Source organism: Myotis nattereri (assembly GCF_964212035.1).
Source record: "Myotis nattereri genome assembly, chromosome: 8".
NCBI lineage: Eukaryota > Metazoa > Chordata > Mammalia > Chiroptera > Vespertilionidae > Myotis > Myotis nattereri.
Genome location: NC_138083.1, coordinates 6,666,308 through 6,684,428, shown reverse-complemented (window position 1 = coordinate 6,684,428; position 18,121 = coordinate 6,666,308). Strand labels below are relative to the sequence as shown.

General features: G+C 42.1%; 1 protein-coding gene across 1 annotated transcript in view; it reads left to right on the top strand.

Annotated features, from left to right (window-relative positions):
- VAPB (VAMP associated protein B and C) overlaps positions 1-18,121 on the top strand; it is a 60,780-nt gene continuing 42,659 nt past the window's right edge. Inside the window, exon 1 of the mRNA XM_081096644.1 lies at positions 1-308. Coding sequence (XP_080952770.1) covers positions 251-308 — 58 coding nt within the window. The 5' untranslated portion in view covers positions 1-250. The remainder of the gene's footprint in view (positions 309-18,121) is intronic.

Sequence of the window (18,121 nt, the reverse complement as noted above, 5' to 3'; positions counted from 1 at the left end):
GCGTGCGTTCGTGCGTCGCTGCGTGCGTCGCTACGTGTGTGCCGTGCGCTCACTGGGCACCGTGGCCTCGCCCTCGCCCTCCGCCCCCGAGCTTGCACCGCGTAGGCCGCCCCTCCCTCCGCGCGCACTCCGCAACGACCCCCGGCCGGCCCCCCCCTTTCGAATTTAAAGGGGGCGCAGCATTAACGTCCCCCGCCTCAGGTGACCTCTCAGGGGTCTCCCCGCCAGAGGTGCCCCGCCGCCAAGGAACATGGCGAAGGTGGAGCAGGTCCTGAGCCTCGAGCCGCAGCACGAGCTCAAATTCCGAGGTAAGCCGGGGGCCGGCTATCTTATGCCGCGGGCTAGGCCCGCGCCCCGGCCCCGAGGGACCGGACGACCTGGGGGTGACGTCGGCCTCCGCTTCCCCCCGACGGCGCGTTCGCCCCGCGCCCCCTGAGGCTGAGGGCCAGGCGTCCGGGCGCGTGGGTGGGTGGGCGGGGGCGGTGCCGCTCGCCTCTCTCTCCAGACACTCGGCACAGTTGCCATGTTAACTTTACCGTCTAGTTGGCGGGACTCTGGATGGTGAGCCTTGCCGACAGGCTGTGCCTGCCCTCCGCAGGGTTGACCTCTCCAGGTCATAGGTCAGGTGTCCCCTCCCAGAGGGGCCTGCGCTGAGCAGCCATCCCAGCTGGACACCTGCAGCCGCCCCCTGTCGTGTCGCGGCCCTAGGTCAGCCTGGCGCTCACCGCCGCCGTGTGCGCCGTGTTTCTGCAGCAGACACAGCAGACGGGAAGCGCCCTGAGGGCAGGAGTTGGTCTTCCTCTGCCGCGTGCCCAGCACATGATGGGAGCCTAACACCTGCCAAGCGCATGAACGGGAGGAACCGCCGCCGGAGCCTGGTGGACGCCCCGGCTTCCCGGTGCTGCCACCCCAGGCCCGTGGCTCCTGTCCGTGCAGCTGTGGGCAGCCGCCAGGGTGGGCACATCCTTTTCCTCCCCAGAACTGCCCCGAGCGGAAGCCAGAGGAAGTTGAGTGTGCCACCGGGCCCTTCCCAGTGTGGACCTTTCGTTTTTATGTTTCTTTTTCTCCCTACGTTCTCCACTAAGTTGCAAGCGCTGTGAGACCACAGGGACCTCGTCTGATTTCCTGGGTCCTTCTCTCCATGGGCGGAGTAACTGCAGGAGCCCTGCCCTGTGCTTGGCCCTGGAGAGACAGCGATTGAACCAGACAGATACGTTCCCTGCTCTCACAGAGCTTACTTTATGGTGCAGGGAGACAGACCAGCGGGGGAGAGTTTCAGAGGTGGTACATGCTGTGAAGGAAATCAAGTGATTGAACAGCGAGGTCACCTCTGTATCGGCAGCACTTGGCCCACAGTACCCGCTCAGTAGATAATTGTGGACTGAATACTGGCCAGACACCCAGTTGGCAAATGGCACATTTGAACCCAGACTTCGGAGCTCACACTCTTTTTTAAAAAAATATATATATAGTCTATTGATTTTTTTTTTTTTATAGAGAGGAAGGGAGAGGGATAGAGAGCCAGAAACATCGATGAGAGAGAAACATCGATCAGCTGCCTCCTGCACACCTCCCACTGGGGATATGCCCACAACCCAGGTACATGCCCTTGACCGGAATCGAACCCGGGACCCTTCAGTCCGCAGGCCGACGCTCTATCCACTGAGCCAAACGGGTCAGGGCCAGAGCTCACACTTTTTTTTTTTTTTTAAGTATATTTTTATTGATTTTTTTACAGAGAGGAAGGGAGAGAGATAGAGAGTTAGAAACATCGATGAGAGAGAAACATCGATCAGCTACCTCCTGCACACTCCCTACTGGGGATGTGCCCGCAACCAAGGTACATGCCCTTGACCGGAATCGAACCCGGGACCCTTCAGTCCGCAGGCCGACGCTCTATCCACTGAGCCAAACCAGTTTCGGCCAGAGCTCACACTCTTAACAAGCATGTTGTCTGACCCCTGGGAAATACTCTACAACTGTGGTTGTCACATTGCTTCCTAGGTTAACAATTCAGAGTGACTCCAAATGTGTAAAGAACCAAAGGTTTTTCCATTTAAAATGAAAATTAGAAAAACAAAAACAAGAAAACCCACCACAAAACCTAACAAGGATCATTATTCCATGACAGTACTTTAACTTACATGATGTTCCCATCACCTGGAGGAGCCAGGCTGCTAAAGTGAATGTGGAAAGTCAAACTTGGGTTGTCTGAAGTTTTCTACCCTGGAAGCCTGATGTGGCTCCTCTTGGGAATTGGCACATTCATTCATTTAGTCCACAGACATTTCCTGATGCCTGCTCCATAGCAGAGCATGAGTCCCATCACCGGTATGTTCCCATTGTCCCTCAACCCCCCCCCTCTAGAACTTAAGTCTAGGGAAGGGGACAGATGATGGAATCAGCCAGGATAATGCAATGACCTAAGTCAGTGGTCGGCAAACTCATTAGTCAACAGAGCCAAATATTAACAGCACAACGATTGAAATTTCTTTTGAGAGCCAAATTTTTTAAACTTAAACTATATAGGTAGGTACATTGTTATTAACTTAATTAGGGTACTCCTAAGCTGGCCTTTGCTAAAAATGTTTCATTTTATAATAATAAAGCCACCAACACAAAATAATTACAGTTCTTAAATTGATGACAAAAATACCTGTAGGATTTGCAGCTGTTGGAAAAATACAGGTAACTTTATGCTTCGAGTAGGTACTTTTGTCACCAGTGTGTGATTTGCAGACGCGACTAGCACTAACCACTGCACATGAGACTGCTGACTGACTGGCTCACTCAACTGGTGCATGAATTGCGCGCCTCCCCCCGTGTATTCCGCAGCCCGCCTGCACCCCGTCTCCTGTCGCCCAACCGACCGACCCGACCGACACCCCCCACTTCTTCTAACGCCACTTCTTCAAAATAGACTCGCCTAGGCCGAAAACTGACTTCTGCGCATGGGCCACGAAGTTTCAGTCGCACTGTACATGTGCGCCCGCACGTGGTATTTTGTGGAAGAGCCACACTCAAGGGGCCAAAGAGCCGCATGTGGCTCACAAGCTGCGGTTTGCCAACCACTGACCTAAGTAGTCCATAGTGCTCCGAGAGCAATAAGGAGGTCAACTCTTGAAAGAGGTATTATTTGAGCTGAGTTAAAGGTCGAATGGAAGCAGCTAAAAGAAGAATTGGGAGGGGAGCATGTCAAGTAGGGGAAATTGAATGTACAGGCTGAGCTGACTGGGCTCCTTTGGGATGCCACCTGTAGTTCTGAATGATAGGCAAAGAGCATTTGTTGGGGTCATGAGGCAAAGTAGGAGAAGCATCTGGCTAGTAGACAGGGGTCAGATCTTCTAAGGCCTTCTGTGTACAGATGCAGACATTGTGCGAGGTCATATTGTGATGCTTCTCCTTAGCTGGTCCTTTGATTGATGCCCTGCAACCTCGGCCTCTTCCCTCCACCCCCTATATTGACCATGGGCTGGCCATTCTCTCCTCAAAACTTAGGATCATTCCCTAGTGATAAGGATGATGCTCATAATCTACCTTGCCTCCTGTAGAAATTTTTGTTATTGTTAAAAGGAGTGATACTATGGTTTTTCAGTGGCTTTGTAAATGTACAATATTATACAAAGATTGGTGGTTGTATTTAGACAATTGATTTTATCACTTCAGCTTTTTTGCTTAAAAGGTATGGAGAAGAGTGAGCTGCCTGGCCAAAGTAATGATGGCCAAAGTCACTGGGTATTTTGGCTTAGAAGTGGCCCAAGAGAAGTCGAGGTGTCAAATTGTTGAAGGCTGTTGACTCATGACTTCAGAAGAGGCATCTACAGTCATGTGTAAACAGGCCATTTTATGAGGTTTGTTTGTTTGTTTTAAGCTGATCACTAAAATTTAGAATAGAAATTAGAATAGAAGCTCAATACCTTGGCTTGCTGTATAGAAGATTATTTCAGGATGAGAGCTAACTGGTCTCCTCCAAGTTAACTCAGGGTGATGACTCTGACTTTGGGTGGTTCAATGAATCAAACTTTAACTTAGCTTAAGAAAGTAATAATTAAAATACCGATCCAAAAAAAAATTAATCACCTTTTAATTGCAGCCTAGGTGATATGGGATTGTATTGGGTTCCAGTTGATCTTGGGCATTTTGTATGATGATGTTGAGTTAAGGATGTTCCGAAAGAAGAAAGAACACAGATCTACATGACCTTGTTCTGTCTTATAGAAAGTGCCATGTTGCATTGTGTTCAGTATTAGAAGAAAGACTGCTCGCCTCCTGAAAGAAGCATGACATTGCCCAGGGTGAAATAGAAGCTGTTTTGGACTGGTGACCTTTCTGAAAGAATTAAAGGCTTTTGTAAACCTATGAAACCTGTTCTTTGCATTGTCAAAGAGAGTTTTCTGAATTAGTCACTTTGTAATCTCTTCTTTCTCTGTTCTTTCCCTCTTCCATCAGATTCCATCCATGGCAAATAATATCTTCTATTGTTTTGGTCATTGTCCAAGACTCTTAATCCCTCTTCACATCCTAGCACATCCCTCTTCACTCCCCCAACCCTCCCTCCATGATACTGTCATATGAGAATGGTCTATTAACCATCCTTATGAGCTGGCAAGTTAAGGTTTAAATCTGCCATGAACCTACTTTACTTTTGCCTTATTCTGAAACTCAGCTAGTGGCCTTCAGGAAGTCTCAGACGGTTGTACTGTTGGTCAGTATGGATATCAGGTGGGCTGTCACCGAAGGATTGGTGTGATTGACTACTACTTTGGGGACGAAATAGCATGGCAGATAGGTTGGGGATACTGTTTTTTGTTTAAGGAAAGCATGCTTGGAATCATTAGTTCACCCCCCTTAAGTTAATGTGTAATTTAACATTGTTTAGGGAGCAAAAACATATAAAAACCCTGTAGATATAGTCAGTCTTTCATATGCTAAGTACAGCATTAGTTCTTTAGCTTTAGTATAGCACTGATTTCCTTAACATTTTATGACTGCATGGACCAGACTGTGTTTTACAGTACAACAAAATGTCAGCAGTGTGCTTAAGATTCTTTACGGTAGTGGTTTAAACCCATCCTGAATAAATGAAAATTACCTTCATTCATTTAATTATTAACCAGCTTGCTCATCAGAAGCAAGGGGCATTTAATTTACTAAGGTTTAGTCAAACTTAAATCTCGATAGATTATATTATTTCTGAGTTTTTGTTACTGGGAGAAAAAAGAACTAAAAGTTAACTTTCTTTTATCCACTTACTTACTTTTCTTCACAGTTAACTCCTTTTAGTGGGGGGGGAAAAGGTTAGTTCTAGGCTCTACGCTTATATTCGGAGAGTCGTGCTAGCTCCTTGATGTGTGTAATTGTAACATGCATCAGTTACCTTCATAATGACCTGTTAGTTTTGTATCCAAGTGGAATTGATTAAAATAATTAGTCTGAATTGATTCTTATTAAAAGAGATGAACTCTTAGATATTATTAACACTATATTAACACTAAATAAAATTATAAATAAAATTAATAAATTAATTTTATTTATTAAAATTATCTAGCATCTTTCCTTCCAATGCTGAAGGCAAAATACTGAGAATTTTGACTCTACAATATTACCATTAAGTAGTTGAAAATTAGGGGAGGAGTCAAGGGAGTAAACTATAATGGAATCAGTCAAATACTGCCCTTAGGTTCAATTTTTAGAACCTGAAACTTGAATTTTTACATACGGAATTAGCCCCAAGATTGCCTCATACATCCCCCATTTGTATTTGAAAAACTTGCCATCTGAAAGATGACAACGATTTGGAACAAATGAGCACAGCTTTCAGCAAGATGACAAGAAAGAAGAACACGAAGAGTGCTGAGTTCCATTAGTCAGGACAGGGCATGCCATAGTGTCTTTAATAAAATAAAATAAAAGCCTTTGCACAGTGATTTTGCACTGGGCATTGTGTTAAAAACAAAGTTGCATTATGGTTTCCAGGCTTACTTTGTCGTTTTCTATCATTTTAGGCCCCTTTCAGGCTGTTATCAGCATAGCATAGCCAGGATTGCTTGGCCCATGCTCAGTGGGTATGTGGAGTCTTTGAAGTTTTTACTAGACAGACTACCTGGACTGCTGGCTTTATAAAAACAGGAATTATGTAAAGACCTTTGTTACGGAAACAAAATTACTGAACTTGATCATTTTAAGATTATTTAAAAAAATAACGTGACAATATCTCTAGAATACCTATTTTTCAACTGATAAATGTGTTATTTTAACAAACTGTTGATGTATAGAAACAATGTCTTAATTTGCTTTAGGGTTCTCCCTTACATGGAAAAAAATCATTCAGGATATTGCATAGTCCTATAGGGAAAATCTTGAAGGGCATTCTTTTAATAATGTTTTAGCATTAATGGCACAAAAACAATAACACTATAGAAATAACTTCCTAGAGTTTTCCTTCATCCTTTCAGAAGAGTTATTTTCAATTTTTGACTAGCAAGTTAGTGTTTCTCTTCATCTCTGTCAAGGAATGTGTTGGATCAGGCTTTTGGTTTGTGTATGTGTGTGCAGACCTATCTAGACACCTAGAGAGTTGCTGGTGGGCATACATTCTTACTGATACCAGTAACTTGTCTGAATTAATATACAGCTGGCATTTCAACAACCTCCGACAACCTTAGCTTATTTGGGAAGGGGCGTTAGGGATATACAGACGCTCCTCAACTTACAATGAGGTTACATCCCGATAAACCTATGGTTAAATTGTAATTATTGTAGGTAGAAAATACATTGAATACACCTAACCTGAAGAACATCATAGCTTAGTTTAGCCCACCTTAATGTGCTCTGAATACTTACATTAGCCTTCAGTTTGCCAGAATCACCTTAGTGCCCAGCTTCATGAGAGAATATTGTATTGCATATCGCTAGCCTGGGAAAGAACAAAATTCAAAATTCAGTTTTTACTGAATACGTGTCACTTTCACACCATCCTAGAGTTGAAAAATCCTAAGTGGAACCATTGTAAACAAAGGGTTGTGTGTAAATATTTTTAGAGATAGGTAGATTGAAACTGTTGTTTGTGTCTTTTGAATTCTACTTGAAGATAGTGGAATGGGGAATGGATCCTTGGACCGTTTAGCCAGATTTGAATGGCTTGGGGCCTTGTGAATATTCACTTTTTATATCAGATTTTGATGGTGTTTAATGATTTTGTGTATTTAGAAAACATTGGCTTTTGAGTGATTTGCAGTTCTGCTACTGTGTTTGGAAGGTCAGGTGAAACTTGTGTGGTAGAGATTTCACAGGTTTGCAGATTGTAAAGTGAGGAAGTTAAAGAAATTTGAAAGGATACTAAGTAAGATAAGAATGTCAAAATAAATTACCTTTATAGGTGCCACCTTAAACTTCGCAAGCAGGATTGTGCCTGCATACTCCTGACAGGCTACTATTTTAGAAAGAGAAACAAATAAGGGTGAGTGAATATATAGCTAGAGATTTCTCAGATGTTGAAAGAGAGAAACTCAAGGTAAATAACAAAAAGTGCAGTTTTATTCTGTCTGAGATCTAGTTTGGGAAGTCATTCCCCCCAAAATGACAACCAAGCACATGAGCCCAATTGGAGAGGGTTTTAGAGATATGCCTGGGTTATAATGATTGGGTGCATAATAGATGTATCCAGTTGTGAATGTTTCAGGTTTGTACCTTTAAAAAAATATTAAATCTTTATTGTTGAAAGTATTACATATGTCCCCCATATTCCCTCATTGACCCCTTCTAGTCAGACCCTGCCTCCCACCCCACCCTAGGCCTTCACCATTTTAATCTTTGTGTCCATGGTTTATACATATATGCATACAAGTTCTTCTTTACCCACGCACCCTCCCTCTGAGATTCCGTAGTCTGTTCTGTGCTTCTATGTCTTTGTATCTATTTTGTTAATTAGATTCCACATATAAGTGAGATCATATGATACTTCTCTTTCTTTGACTGGCTTATTTCACTTAGCATAATAATCCCCAGGACCCTCCATGCTGTCTCAAAGGGTAAAAGTTCCTTCTTTTTTACTGCTGCATAGTATAACATGGTGTAAATGTACCACAGCTTTTTTTTTTTTTTTTTTTAAGCCAGTCAAGTTTAGCAGTGAGGGTTAGTGATACTAACTTTAGGTAAGTTCTGGTAACCCACTGCCATCGGACCAGCCTACCACAGCTTTTTTTATCCACTCATCTACTGATGGACACCTGGGCTGTTTCCAGGTCTTAGCTCTTGTAAATTGTGCTGCTATGAACATAGGGGTGCATACATTCTTTCTGATTGTTGTCTCGGATTTCTTAGGATATATTCCTAGACGTGGGATTGCTGGGTCAAATGGCAGATCCATATTTAATTTTTTTTTTACATTAAATTTTTATTTTATTTTTTTAATAAATATTTGTTGTTCAGATTATTACAGTTGTTCCTCTTTTTCCTCCCATAGCTCCCCTCCACCCGGTTCCCACTGTCCCCCCCCACCATCCTCATCCATAGGTGTACGATTTTTGTCGAGTCTCTTCCCGTACCGCCCACACCCCGTCTCCCCGAGAATTGTCAGTCCATTCCCTTTCTATTCCCCTGATTCTATTCTATTCACCAGTTTATTCTGTTTGACAGATTTTTTTATTCACTTAATTTTTAGATTCACTTGTTGATAGATATGTATTTGTTGTCACTTCGTTGTTCATAATTTTTATCTTTACCTTTTAGCTTTAACTTTTTCTTCTTCCTCTTCTAAAGAATACCCTTCAGCATTTCATATAATGCTGGTTTGGTGGTGATGAACTCCTTTAACTTTTTCTTATCTGTGAAGCTCTTTATCTGACCTTCAATTCTGAATGATAGCTTCGCTAGGTAGAGTAATCTTGGGTGTAGGTTCTTGGTATTCATCACTTTGAATATTTCTTGCCACTCCCTTCTGGCCTGCATAGTTTCTGTTGAGAAATCAGCTGACAGTCATATGGGCACTCCCTTATAGGTAACTAACTCTTTTTCTCTTGCTGCTTTTAAGATTCTCTCTTTGTCTTTTGCTCTTGGCATTTTAATTATGATGTGTCTTGGTGTGGTCCTCTTTGGATTCCTTTTGTTTGGGGTTCTCTGCGCTTCCTGGACTTATAAGTCTATTTCTTTCACCAGGTAGGGGAAATTTTCTGTCATTATTTCTTCAAATAGGTTTTCAATATCTTGCTCTCTCTCTTCTTCTGGCACCCCCATAATTCGGATGTTGGTACGCTTGAAGTTGTCCCAGAGGCTCCTTGCACTATTTTCATATTTTTGGATTCTTTTTTCATTTTGCTTTTCTGGTTGGGTGTTTTTGCTTCTTCGTATTTCAAATCTTTGACTTGATTCTTGGGATTCTCTAGTCTGCTGTTGGATCTCTGTAAATTATTCTTTATTTCAGTCAGTGTATGCTTAATTTCTGATTGGTCCTTTTTCATATCCTTGAGGGTCTCACTACATTTCTTGAAGGTTTCTAGAAGATTCTTGAGTAACCTTATAACCGTGGTTTTGAACTCTTTATCCAGTCGTTTGCTTTCCTCCATTTCTGTCATTTGTGACCTGTTTCTTTGTCTCCGCATTTTTTTATGCTTCCCTGTGTTGATAGAGTGGCTTTGTGTGCTAGGTGTCCAATAGGGCCCAGTGGCTCGGCCTCTCTAATCACCTGAGGTGGACACTCTTGGTGCACCCCTTTGTGGGCTGTGTTCACAATCTTGTTGTAGTTAAGCCATGATTGCTGTTGGTATCAGGAGGAATTGACCTCCAGGCCAATTGGCCGTGAGACAGTGGGAGAACTTCTGTGTTGGAGACACCCTTATGGGGCAGGACTTGCTTCAGTGGGGCTTTGGCGCTCACTGAGTCTGCCCTGGTTTTTAGGTGGAGAAAGGCCAGGCCATTCATATGCAAAAGCCTGTGCACACAGCTTGGGTGGGGTTGTAAATTGGGTGGGGCAGGGTCTCAGGGAATCACCAGGGTGGAGCAAATAGCAATGGATGCCAGTCTGCTCTGCCTCGGAAAGGTCCCGGTTCTGTGTCCTGCGGCCCCGTGCAGGAACAATGACTGCTGCAAACACCTGTGTGAGAAAGCTGCCCTCACGTTCCGGTCCCACGCCTGACAGTCCAGTTTCTCTCTGTATGAGTCTGGGTCCCCAAATTCTCACCCGGAACTGGAGTTCAGAGCAGTGGGGAGCTTGTATCTCCCTCTGGATTGAAAAAGACAACAGTGTACCCAGCTGCCAGCCTCTTTCTGACAGGCCTCTGAACCTCCGCACTTCCACACCTCTGCACCCCCTACCGGACTCGATGCATTTTTCTCTTTCCTTCTAGTTGTAATTTCCACTCAGCCAGCCTTCCCGTGGTTCTGGATGATAATTCGTTTTGTCTTTTAGTTGTAGTTTTAATGTGGTTGTGCGCGGCAGCAAATTCAGGTGTTTACCTATGCCGCCATCTTGGTTGTCCACTCATATTTAATTTTTTGAGGAAACTCCATACTGTTTTCCATAATGGCTGCACCAGTCTGCATTCCCACCAGCAGTGAACTAGGGTTCCCTTTTCTCCACATCATCAATAGCACTTGTCATTTCTTGATTTGTTGGTGGTAGCCATTCTGACAGGTGTGAGGTGATACCTCATTGTCATTTTAATTTGCATCTTTCTGATGATCAGTGACATTGAGCATTTCTTCATATGTCTCTTTACCATCTGTATGTTCACTTTGGAGAAATGTCTATTTAGGTCTTTTGTCCATTTTTTTTTTTTTAAATATATTGTATTGATTTTTTACAGAGAGGAAGGGAGAGGGATAGAGAGTTAGAAACATCGATGAGAGAGAAACATCGACCAGCCGCCTCCTGCACACCTCCTACTGGGGATGTGCCCGCAACCGAGGTATGTGCCCTTGACCGGAATCGAACCTGGGACCCTTCAGTCCGCAGGCCGACGCTCTATCCACTGAGCCAAACCGGTTTGGCCATTTTTTAATTGGATTGTTTCTCTTCCTTTAGTTATGAGTACTTTCTATATTTTTAGAATTAACCCCTTATTGGATGAATCATTGGCAAATATGTTCTTCTATGCAGTGGACTCTCTTTTCATTTTGCTGATGATTTCTTTTGCTGTACAGAAGCTTTTTATTTTGATGTAGTCCCATTTGTTTATTTTCTCCTTAGTTTTTTTTGCCTTAGGAGATTAAAAAATGGCCAAACCGGTTTGGCTCAGTGGATAGAGCGTTGGTATTTTAATAGGTATTGCATTGAAGCTATAGATTGCTTTGTATAGTATGGACATTTTAATGATGTTAATTCTACCAATCCATGAACATGGTATTTTCTTCCACTTGTTTATATCTTCTTCTGTTTCTTTTTTCAATGTCCCGTAGTTTTCTGAGTAGAAGTCTTTTATCTCCTTGGTTAAGTTTATTCCTAAGTATCCTAATGTTTTTGTTGCAGCGGTAAATGGAATTGTTTGTTTAGTTTCGCTTTCTGAGAATTCATTATTGGTGTATAAAAGTGCCATCAATTTCTGGGTGTTAATTTTATATCCTGCTACATTGCCAAATTCACATATTAACTCTAGTAGTTTTTTTTGGTGGAGTCCTTAGGGTTTTCTATGTACCATATCATGTCATCTGAATAATGAGAGTTTTACTTTCTCCTTTCCAATTTGGATGCCTTTTATTTCTTCATGTTTGATTGGCTGTGGCTTTGGATTTCTAGTGCTATATTGAATAAGAGTGGTGAAAGTGGACATCTCTGTCTTGTTCCTGTTCTTAAAGGAAATGGTTTTAGTTTTTGCCCAGAGAGTATGGTGTTGGCTATAGACCTTTATTATGCTGAGATATGCTCCCTCTCTTCTGACTTTTGCTGATAGTTTTTATGGGTGTTGGATTTTGTCTAATGCTTTTTCTGCGTCTATTGATATGATCATGTGAGTTTTGTCGTTCAGTTTGTTTATTTGATGTATCACATTTATTGATTAGCAAATATTGTACCAGCCTTGCATTCCTGGATTAAATCCCATTTGTTCATGGTGAATGATCTTTTCAATATATTGCTGGATCCGATTTGCTAATATTTTGTTGAGGATTTTAGCATCTATGTTCATGAGGGATATTGGCTTGTAATTTTCTTTCTTTGTAGTGTCTTTACCTGGTTTTGGAGGTAGGATAATGCGGGCCTCATAAAAAGAATTTGGAAGGCCCTAACCGGTTTGCCTTAGTGAGTAGAGCATCAGCCTGCAGACTGAAAGGTCCCGGGTTCGGTTCCGGTCAAGGGCATGTACCTTGGTTTGTGGACACATCCCCAGTAGGAGGTGTGCAGGAGGCAGCTGATCGATGTTTCTCTCTCACCGATGTTTCTAACTCTCTATCTCTCTCCCTCTCTGTAAAAAATCAATAAAATATATTTTTTTAAAAAGAATTTGGAAGTGTCCCTTTCTCTTGGATTTTCTGTGATAGTTTGAGGAGTTTAAGTGTTCGTTCTTCTTTGAATGTTTGGTAAAACTCCCCTATGAAGCCTTCTGGACCTGGGCTTTTGTTTGCTGGGACTTTTTTGATTACTGCTTCTATTTCATCAGTTGTTATTGACCTATTCAGGTGTTCTGATTCCTCCTGATTTAGTTTTGGGAGATTGTATTTTTGTATGAATTTGTCCATTTCATCCACATTGTCTTGCTTGTTAGTATATAGTTGTTCATAGTATTTTCTTACAATCCTTTGTATTTCTGTCTGTCGGTGGTTACTTCTGCACTTTCCTTTCTGATTTTATTTATTTGGGTCCTCTCTGTTTCTTGATGAGTCTGGCTAATGGTGTGTCAATCTTGTTTATTCTTTCAAAGAACCAGCTCTTGGTTTCATTGATTTTTTTGTATTGTTTTTTTAGTCTCAATGTTATTGACATCTGTTCTAATTTTTTATTATTTCCTTCCTTCTACTTACTCTGGGCTTTTTCTTTTGTTTTCTTTCTAGTTCTTTAAGTTGTAAGGTCAAATAGTGTATTGTTGGTTTTTCTTGTTTTTTTTTGAGGTATGCCTGTAGTGCTATGAACTTCCCCTCAGGACTGCTTTTACTGTATCCCAGAGATTTTGGGTTGTCGTATGTTCATTTTCATTTGTTTCCAGGAAGTTTTTTATTTCTTTCTTGATCTTGTTGGTAACCATTCATTGTTTAATAACATGCTATATAGTTTCCATGTGTTTGAATGTTTTTGGGTGTTTTTACTATAGTTGATTTCTAATTTCATGCCACTGTGATCTGAGATGTTGATATTATTTCAAACTCCTTGAACTTGTAGCGACTTGTTTTGTGTCCTAACATGTGGTCTGTCTTTATGAATGAATGACCCTTGTACACTTGAGAAGAATGTATATTCTGCAGCTTTGGGGTGAAATGTTCTATAAATGTCAGTTAAATCAGTCTGATCCAGTATGTCATTTAGAGTTATTTTCCTGTTTATTTTTTTGTCTGGAAGATCAATCCAGTGAAGTCAGTGGGGTGGTAAAATCCCCTAATATGACTGTATTGCTGTTGATGTCTTCCTTAAAGTCCTCTGGAAGGTTTTCTTTTAATATATTTAGGTGTTCTTACATTGGGTGCATATATGTTTTATCAGTGTTATATCCTCTTATTAGATTGATTCTTTATTATTATGTAGTGAACTTTTTGTCTCCTGTGATGGCCTTCATTTTGAAGTATATTTTGTCAGATATGAGGATTGCTACCTCCGCTTATTTTTGTTTCCATTTGCATGGAAAAATTTTTTCCATCCCTTCACTCTCATTCTGTGTGAATCTTCTGTTCTGAGGTGGGCCTCTTGTGGACAGCATATAATTGGGTCATGTTGTTGTATCCATTCACCTACCCTATATCTTTTGATTGGAGCATCTTATCCATTTACCTTTAAGGTTATTATTGATAGATAGTATTTATTGCCATTTTAATTCTGTATGTCTATGTTTCTCTCTATCTCTATCTATCTCTATCTCTATCTCTATCTCTATCTCTATCTCTATCTCTATCTCTATCTATCTGTCTGTCTCTCTATTCCCATTACAGCAGTCCCTTTAGCATTTCTTTGGTGGTGATAAACTCCCTTAGTCCCTTAGTCCCCCCCCCCCTTTTTTTTTTGTTTGGGAAGCTCTATTTCACCACATATTTTGAATGATAGCTCTTCTGGATATAATAATCTTAGTTTCAGATCCTTGCTTTTTCATTACCTTGAATACTTCATGCCATTTCCTTCTGGCCTATAGAGTTTTTTATGAGAAATCAGCTGACAGCCTTATGGGAGCTCTTTTTGTAGGTAACAGATTGCTTTTTTCATGCTGCCTTTAAGATTCTCTCTTTGCCTTTACTTGTTGGCATTTTAATTATGATGTTTCTGGACTTGTGCCTGTTTGGGTTCTTGCTTGGGACTCTCTGTGCCTCCTGGACTTGTGTGACATTTTTCTTCACTATGTTGGGGAAATGGTCTGCCATTATTTCTTCAAGCATGTTCTTTATCCCTTGCTCACTTTCTTCTTCTGGTACTCCTATTATGTGAATATTGTTAGGTTTCATGTTGCCCACAGCTTCCCTAAGCTGTCCTCCTGTTTTTTAATCTTTTTTTTTCTTTTTGGTTCTCTGATTGAGTGGTTTTTCTTCTACCCTGTCTTCTACTTCAGTGATCCAATCCTCAGCTTCCCCTCATCTGCTGTGTATTCCTTCCAATGTATTCTTTACTAGTGCTATGCATTCTTTATTTCCAATTTGTCTTTTTTCATTGTTATTTATATTTTCTCATGATGTTGAGCATCTTTGTCATCATTATCCTGAACTCTATATCTGATAAATTTCTTATCTTCCTTTTGTTTAGCTCTTCTTTTAGAGAATTCTCTTGTTCTTTCATTTGGGGGTTTGTTTTTTGTCTCCCCATTTTGGCTGCCTGTTTGGGTTTCTGTCTATGTATTAGGTAGATATGCTACAACTCCCTATCACTATAGGAGGACAATGTCAGATGCTGTTTCTGACTGATCCTGCATACCCTGTTTGGAGCTACCTGCAATCCACAGCTTGTGGCTCCCTCTGCTGGGGCTTGGTGTCTTTGGAAAGGACGAAGATGTACAACAGGTTTTGCTTTCCTAACCCCAGGCCCAGAAAGAGATTAAGCAAAGACTCAAAGCCTCCAGAGACCCACCTCTGCCTGCAGTCTGATTGTATTCAGGCTTGACTAGCCTCAGGCTATGGACACAGGTTGGGGAGAGAGGTGTTCCAACAGGGTGGGTCAACTGCTTAACACCCCCCCCCCCCCCCCCCCGCAGCCGAAAACTGCCTGGATAGCAAAGGTCTATGGAGAAAGATGTCCTCCCCTGTGGGAGGGAATGACTCAGTATAGGAACTGGGGTGGCTGCCTTCCCAGCTCCCACCCCAGAGCCCCCAACCCTGGATTCTCCTCACAGCTCCAGTCCAATTTGCCCTCCCTCCTCCGGAGCCCTATGTGAGTGGCGGCACATGAAATTCTGTGCATTGGCCCTTTAAGAGAGTGCCTGCATTTCCAGTTATCTCTATCTGGCTGACTGAAACTCTGCTGCCTTTCACAGCCAGATGTTCTGTGGGCACCTTTCTCAGATCTGGTTTTCTGGGCTGGGGAGCCCAACTTGGGGTTTAGATCCCGGAGTGCTCAGTGGGAACCCCCGACAGCTGAGATATCTCTCCGGACCTTCATTTCTTGTCTGTGGGCGTCCAGCCAGCCCTTTTGCGTCTCTATGTGGTCTCCACTTTCCATCCTTCATTTGCAGGGTTCTCTGTAGCTAGTCTTCAGTTGACTTTTCAGAGTGTTTTTTGTTTTTGTTTTTGTTTTGTTTTTTAAATATTTTTATTGATTTTTTCCAGAGAGGAAGGGAGAGAGATAGAGAGTTAGAAACATCGATGAGAGAGAAACATTGATCAGCTGCCTCCTGCACACCTCCCACTGGGGATGTGCCTGCAACCCAGGTACATGCCCTTGACCGGAATTGAACCCGGGACCCCCCAGTCTGCAGGCCGACGCTCCATCCACTGAGCCAAACCGGCCATGGCTGTTTTTGCCCCCCCCCACCCCCCCTGTATTTTAGTTGTATTTGCATTTTGGTCCTGAGAATGTGTCAGTGTAGCTTCCACTTAACTCCACCACCATTTTTAAGCCTCTGCACCTTTTTATCAACTCATCTTTGGAGGTTTCCTTTGTGGACCCATGACTCCATCTTGTCGGGTAGAATATAACATGACTTGTGCAGGGTTGATTTGGTCACCACTTACTGAAAGCTTCCTATGGGCCAGGCATTGAGTTGGGGACAAAGGAGGAGCCCTGGCCCTTAAAGTTCCCAGCCTCACAGTAGTGTAGTAAGAGAAGAGAAAATGGAGACCAGACGCTTATGGGCTGCCCCCATTGGGAGCTTAGAAAAAGCTATGTTAATTCCACTTCATTGTTTGGATCTCATAGAGAAGGTGACATTTGAGATTTGTGAGTTGGCGAGCTTATACTGTGTGTTAGCCATTTTTCTATAAATGCCCGTTTAATTCTTACAACAAGCCTAGGAAGGAGATATAGCTGTGAATTAGAGGTGGAGCTGGAATTTGAACCAAGACTTGTCTTGACTGCAAAGCCCATGTTCTTTATGTTGGCTATATTTTTTGCTTTAAAAGATGAGTGGGAGTTTGACTGACTAGGAAGACCCTCAGTTGTCTTATTTATTATGTTGTTAAGAAGATGAAAGGAAGTCTGGAAATAGGATCTTGGGAATGGAGAAAGAGGATTAAAAGAGAAATAAGATAGAAAAAGAAAGGAGCTTAACTGTAATTGTAATCTAGTAATGGCCTCTTTGGCACTGCTTTTCATGAAGTACAGAGTAGTTATGGAACATTAGAGTGACTAATTGACTTAATATTTTTCTACCAATTTCTATTTTCCCTTAAGAATTTGTATCCTAACTTGATCACTTCTGATTGTGTCATTTATTTGTGTTGAAAATTAAGTGCTAATATTAACACTATACCTCCCCTTCTACCACCCCACTCCCTACTTGAATTCCTTTATTTCCTTGATGCCTGCCATCACAATGTGTTTTAACTGGGTACTGTCTTAACCTTTTAGTTACATCATTCAGCATTTATAGTACAGTAGGAAAAAGGGAAGGAAGGGAGTGGTTTATCTCCATTTTAGAAATGAGAGAACCTAGGGCCAGGACTTGGCAAAATGTGTTGATTTGCATCTCGGTCTTTTAGTCCCTAAAACTTGTGTGCTTTGTGTCATGAAGGGAAACTTAGGTTCCTACCCTTTCCATCACTTAGAGACACTCAGCTGATCTCTTCAGTTTTGATTTCCTCTTTTGTTGGAGGAGGAAGCTTGAACTCAGTGCCTCCTGGTGTTTCTCTTAGCTCTAGCTTTGAGAGGTTAGATTCAAGTTTAGTTTAGCTGAAGAAGAAGGATGGAAAGCCCCTGCAGAGAGAAATGAGCTTGCATTTCCCATAGTCCCTACCTACCAGCGCTTCGCACTAGGAGGCTCCCAGACATTTAATGAACCAACCCTCTTGTTCCTGTTGAAAAGCTCACTGTTCTGTTAACCTTACCTGAGTATTTTTTGAGAGATTTTCATCCAGTTTTTTCTGCATCATCTCAAATTTTACAGTTTGTGTATCATGCGCATGTTTTGTTTACATCTTACTCTCGGTGTGCTTTATGTGGGACATAACCCAGGACTTGGTCATCTTTTCCGTGTTTGGTATTGACCATTAGAAATAGAAGCATACACAAGAATAAAAAGAAGGATTTGCTGAAAAACCAAAGGTTTGTCCTTATGGAGGCTTATTTGAATTCACATTCTGTTGGTTGAATTGATTTGTTGGCATATAAATGTATCCTGATGGACTGCTCTGAAAATCTAACTTCGTGCTTTTTGACCTTTTTAAAGTCAGACACTGCTTTACTAATTGGAAGAAGGAAAGCAATGAATCATTCCTTGGAGAATCTGCAGATGCACTCACTCAAAACTTCCTGTGCAATTGAGGAACAGGAGGATTCAGCTGACTGATGGGTGCCTGGTTGACCTCAGGTCTTACCCAGAGGATGGCAGAGGTGGAGAGACAGGAGATG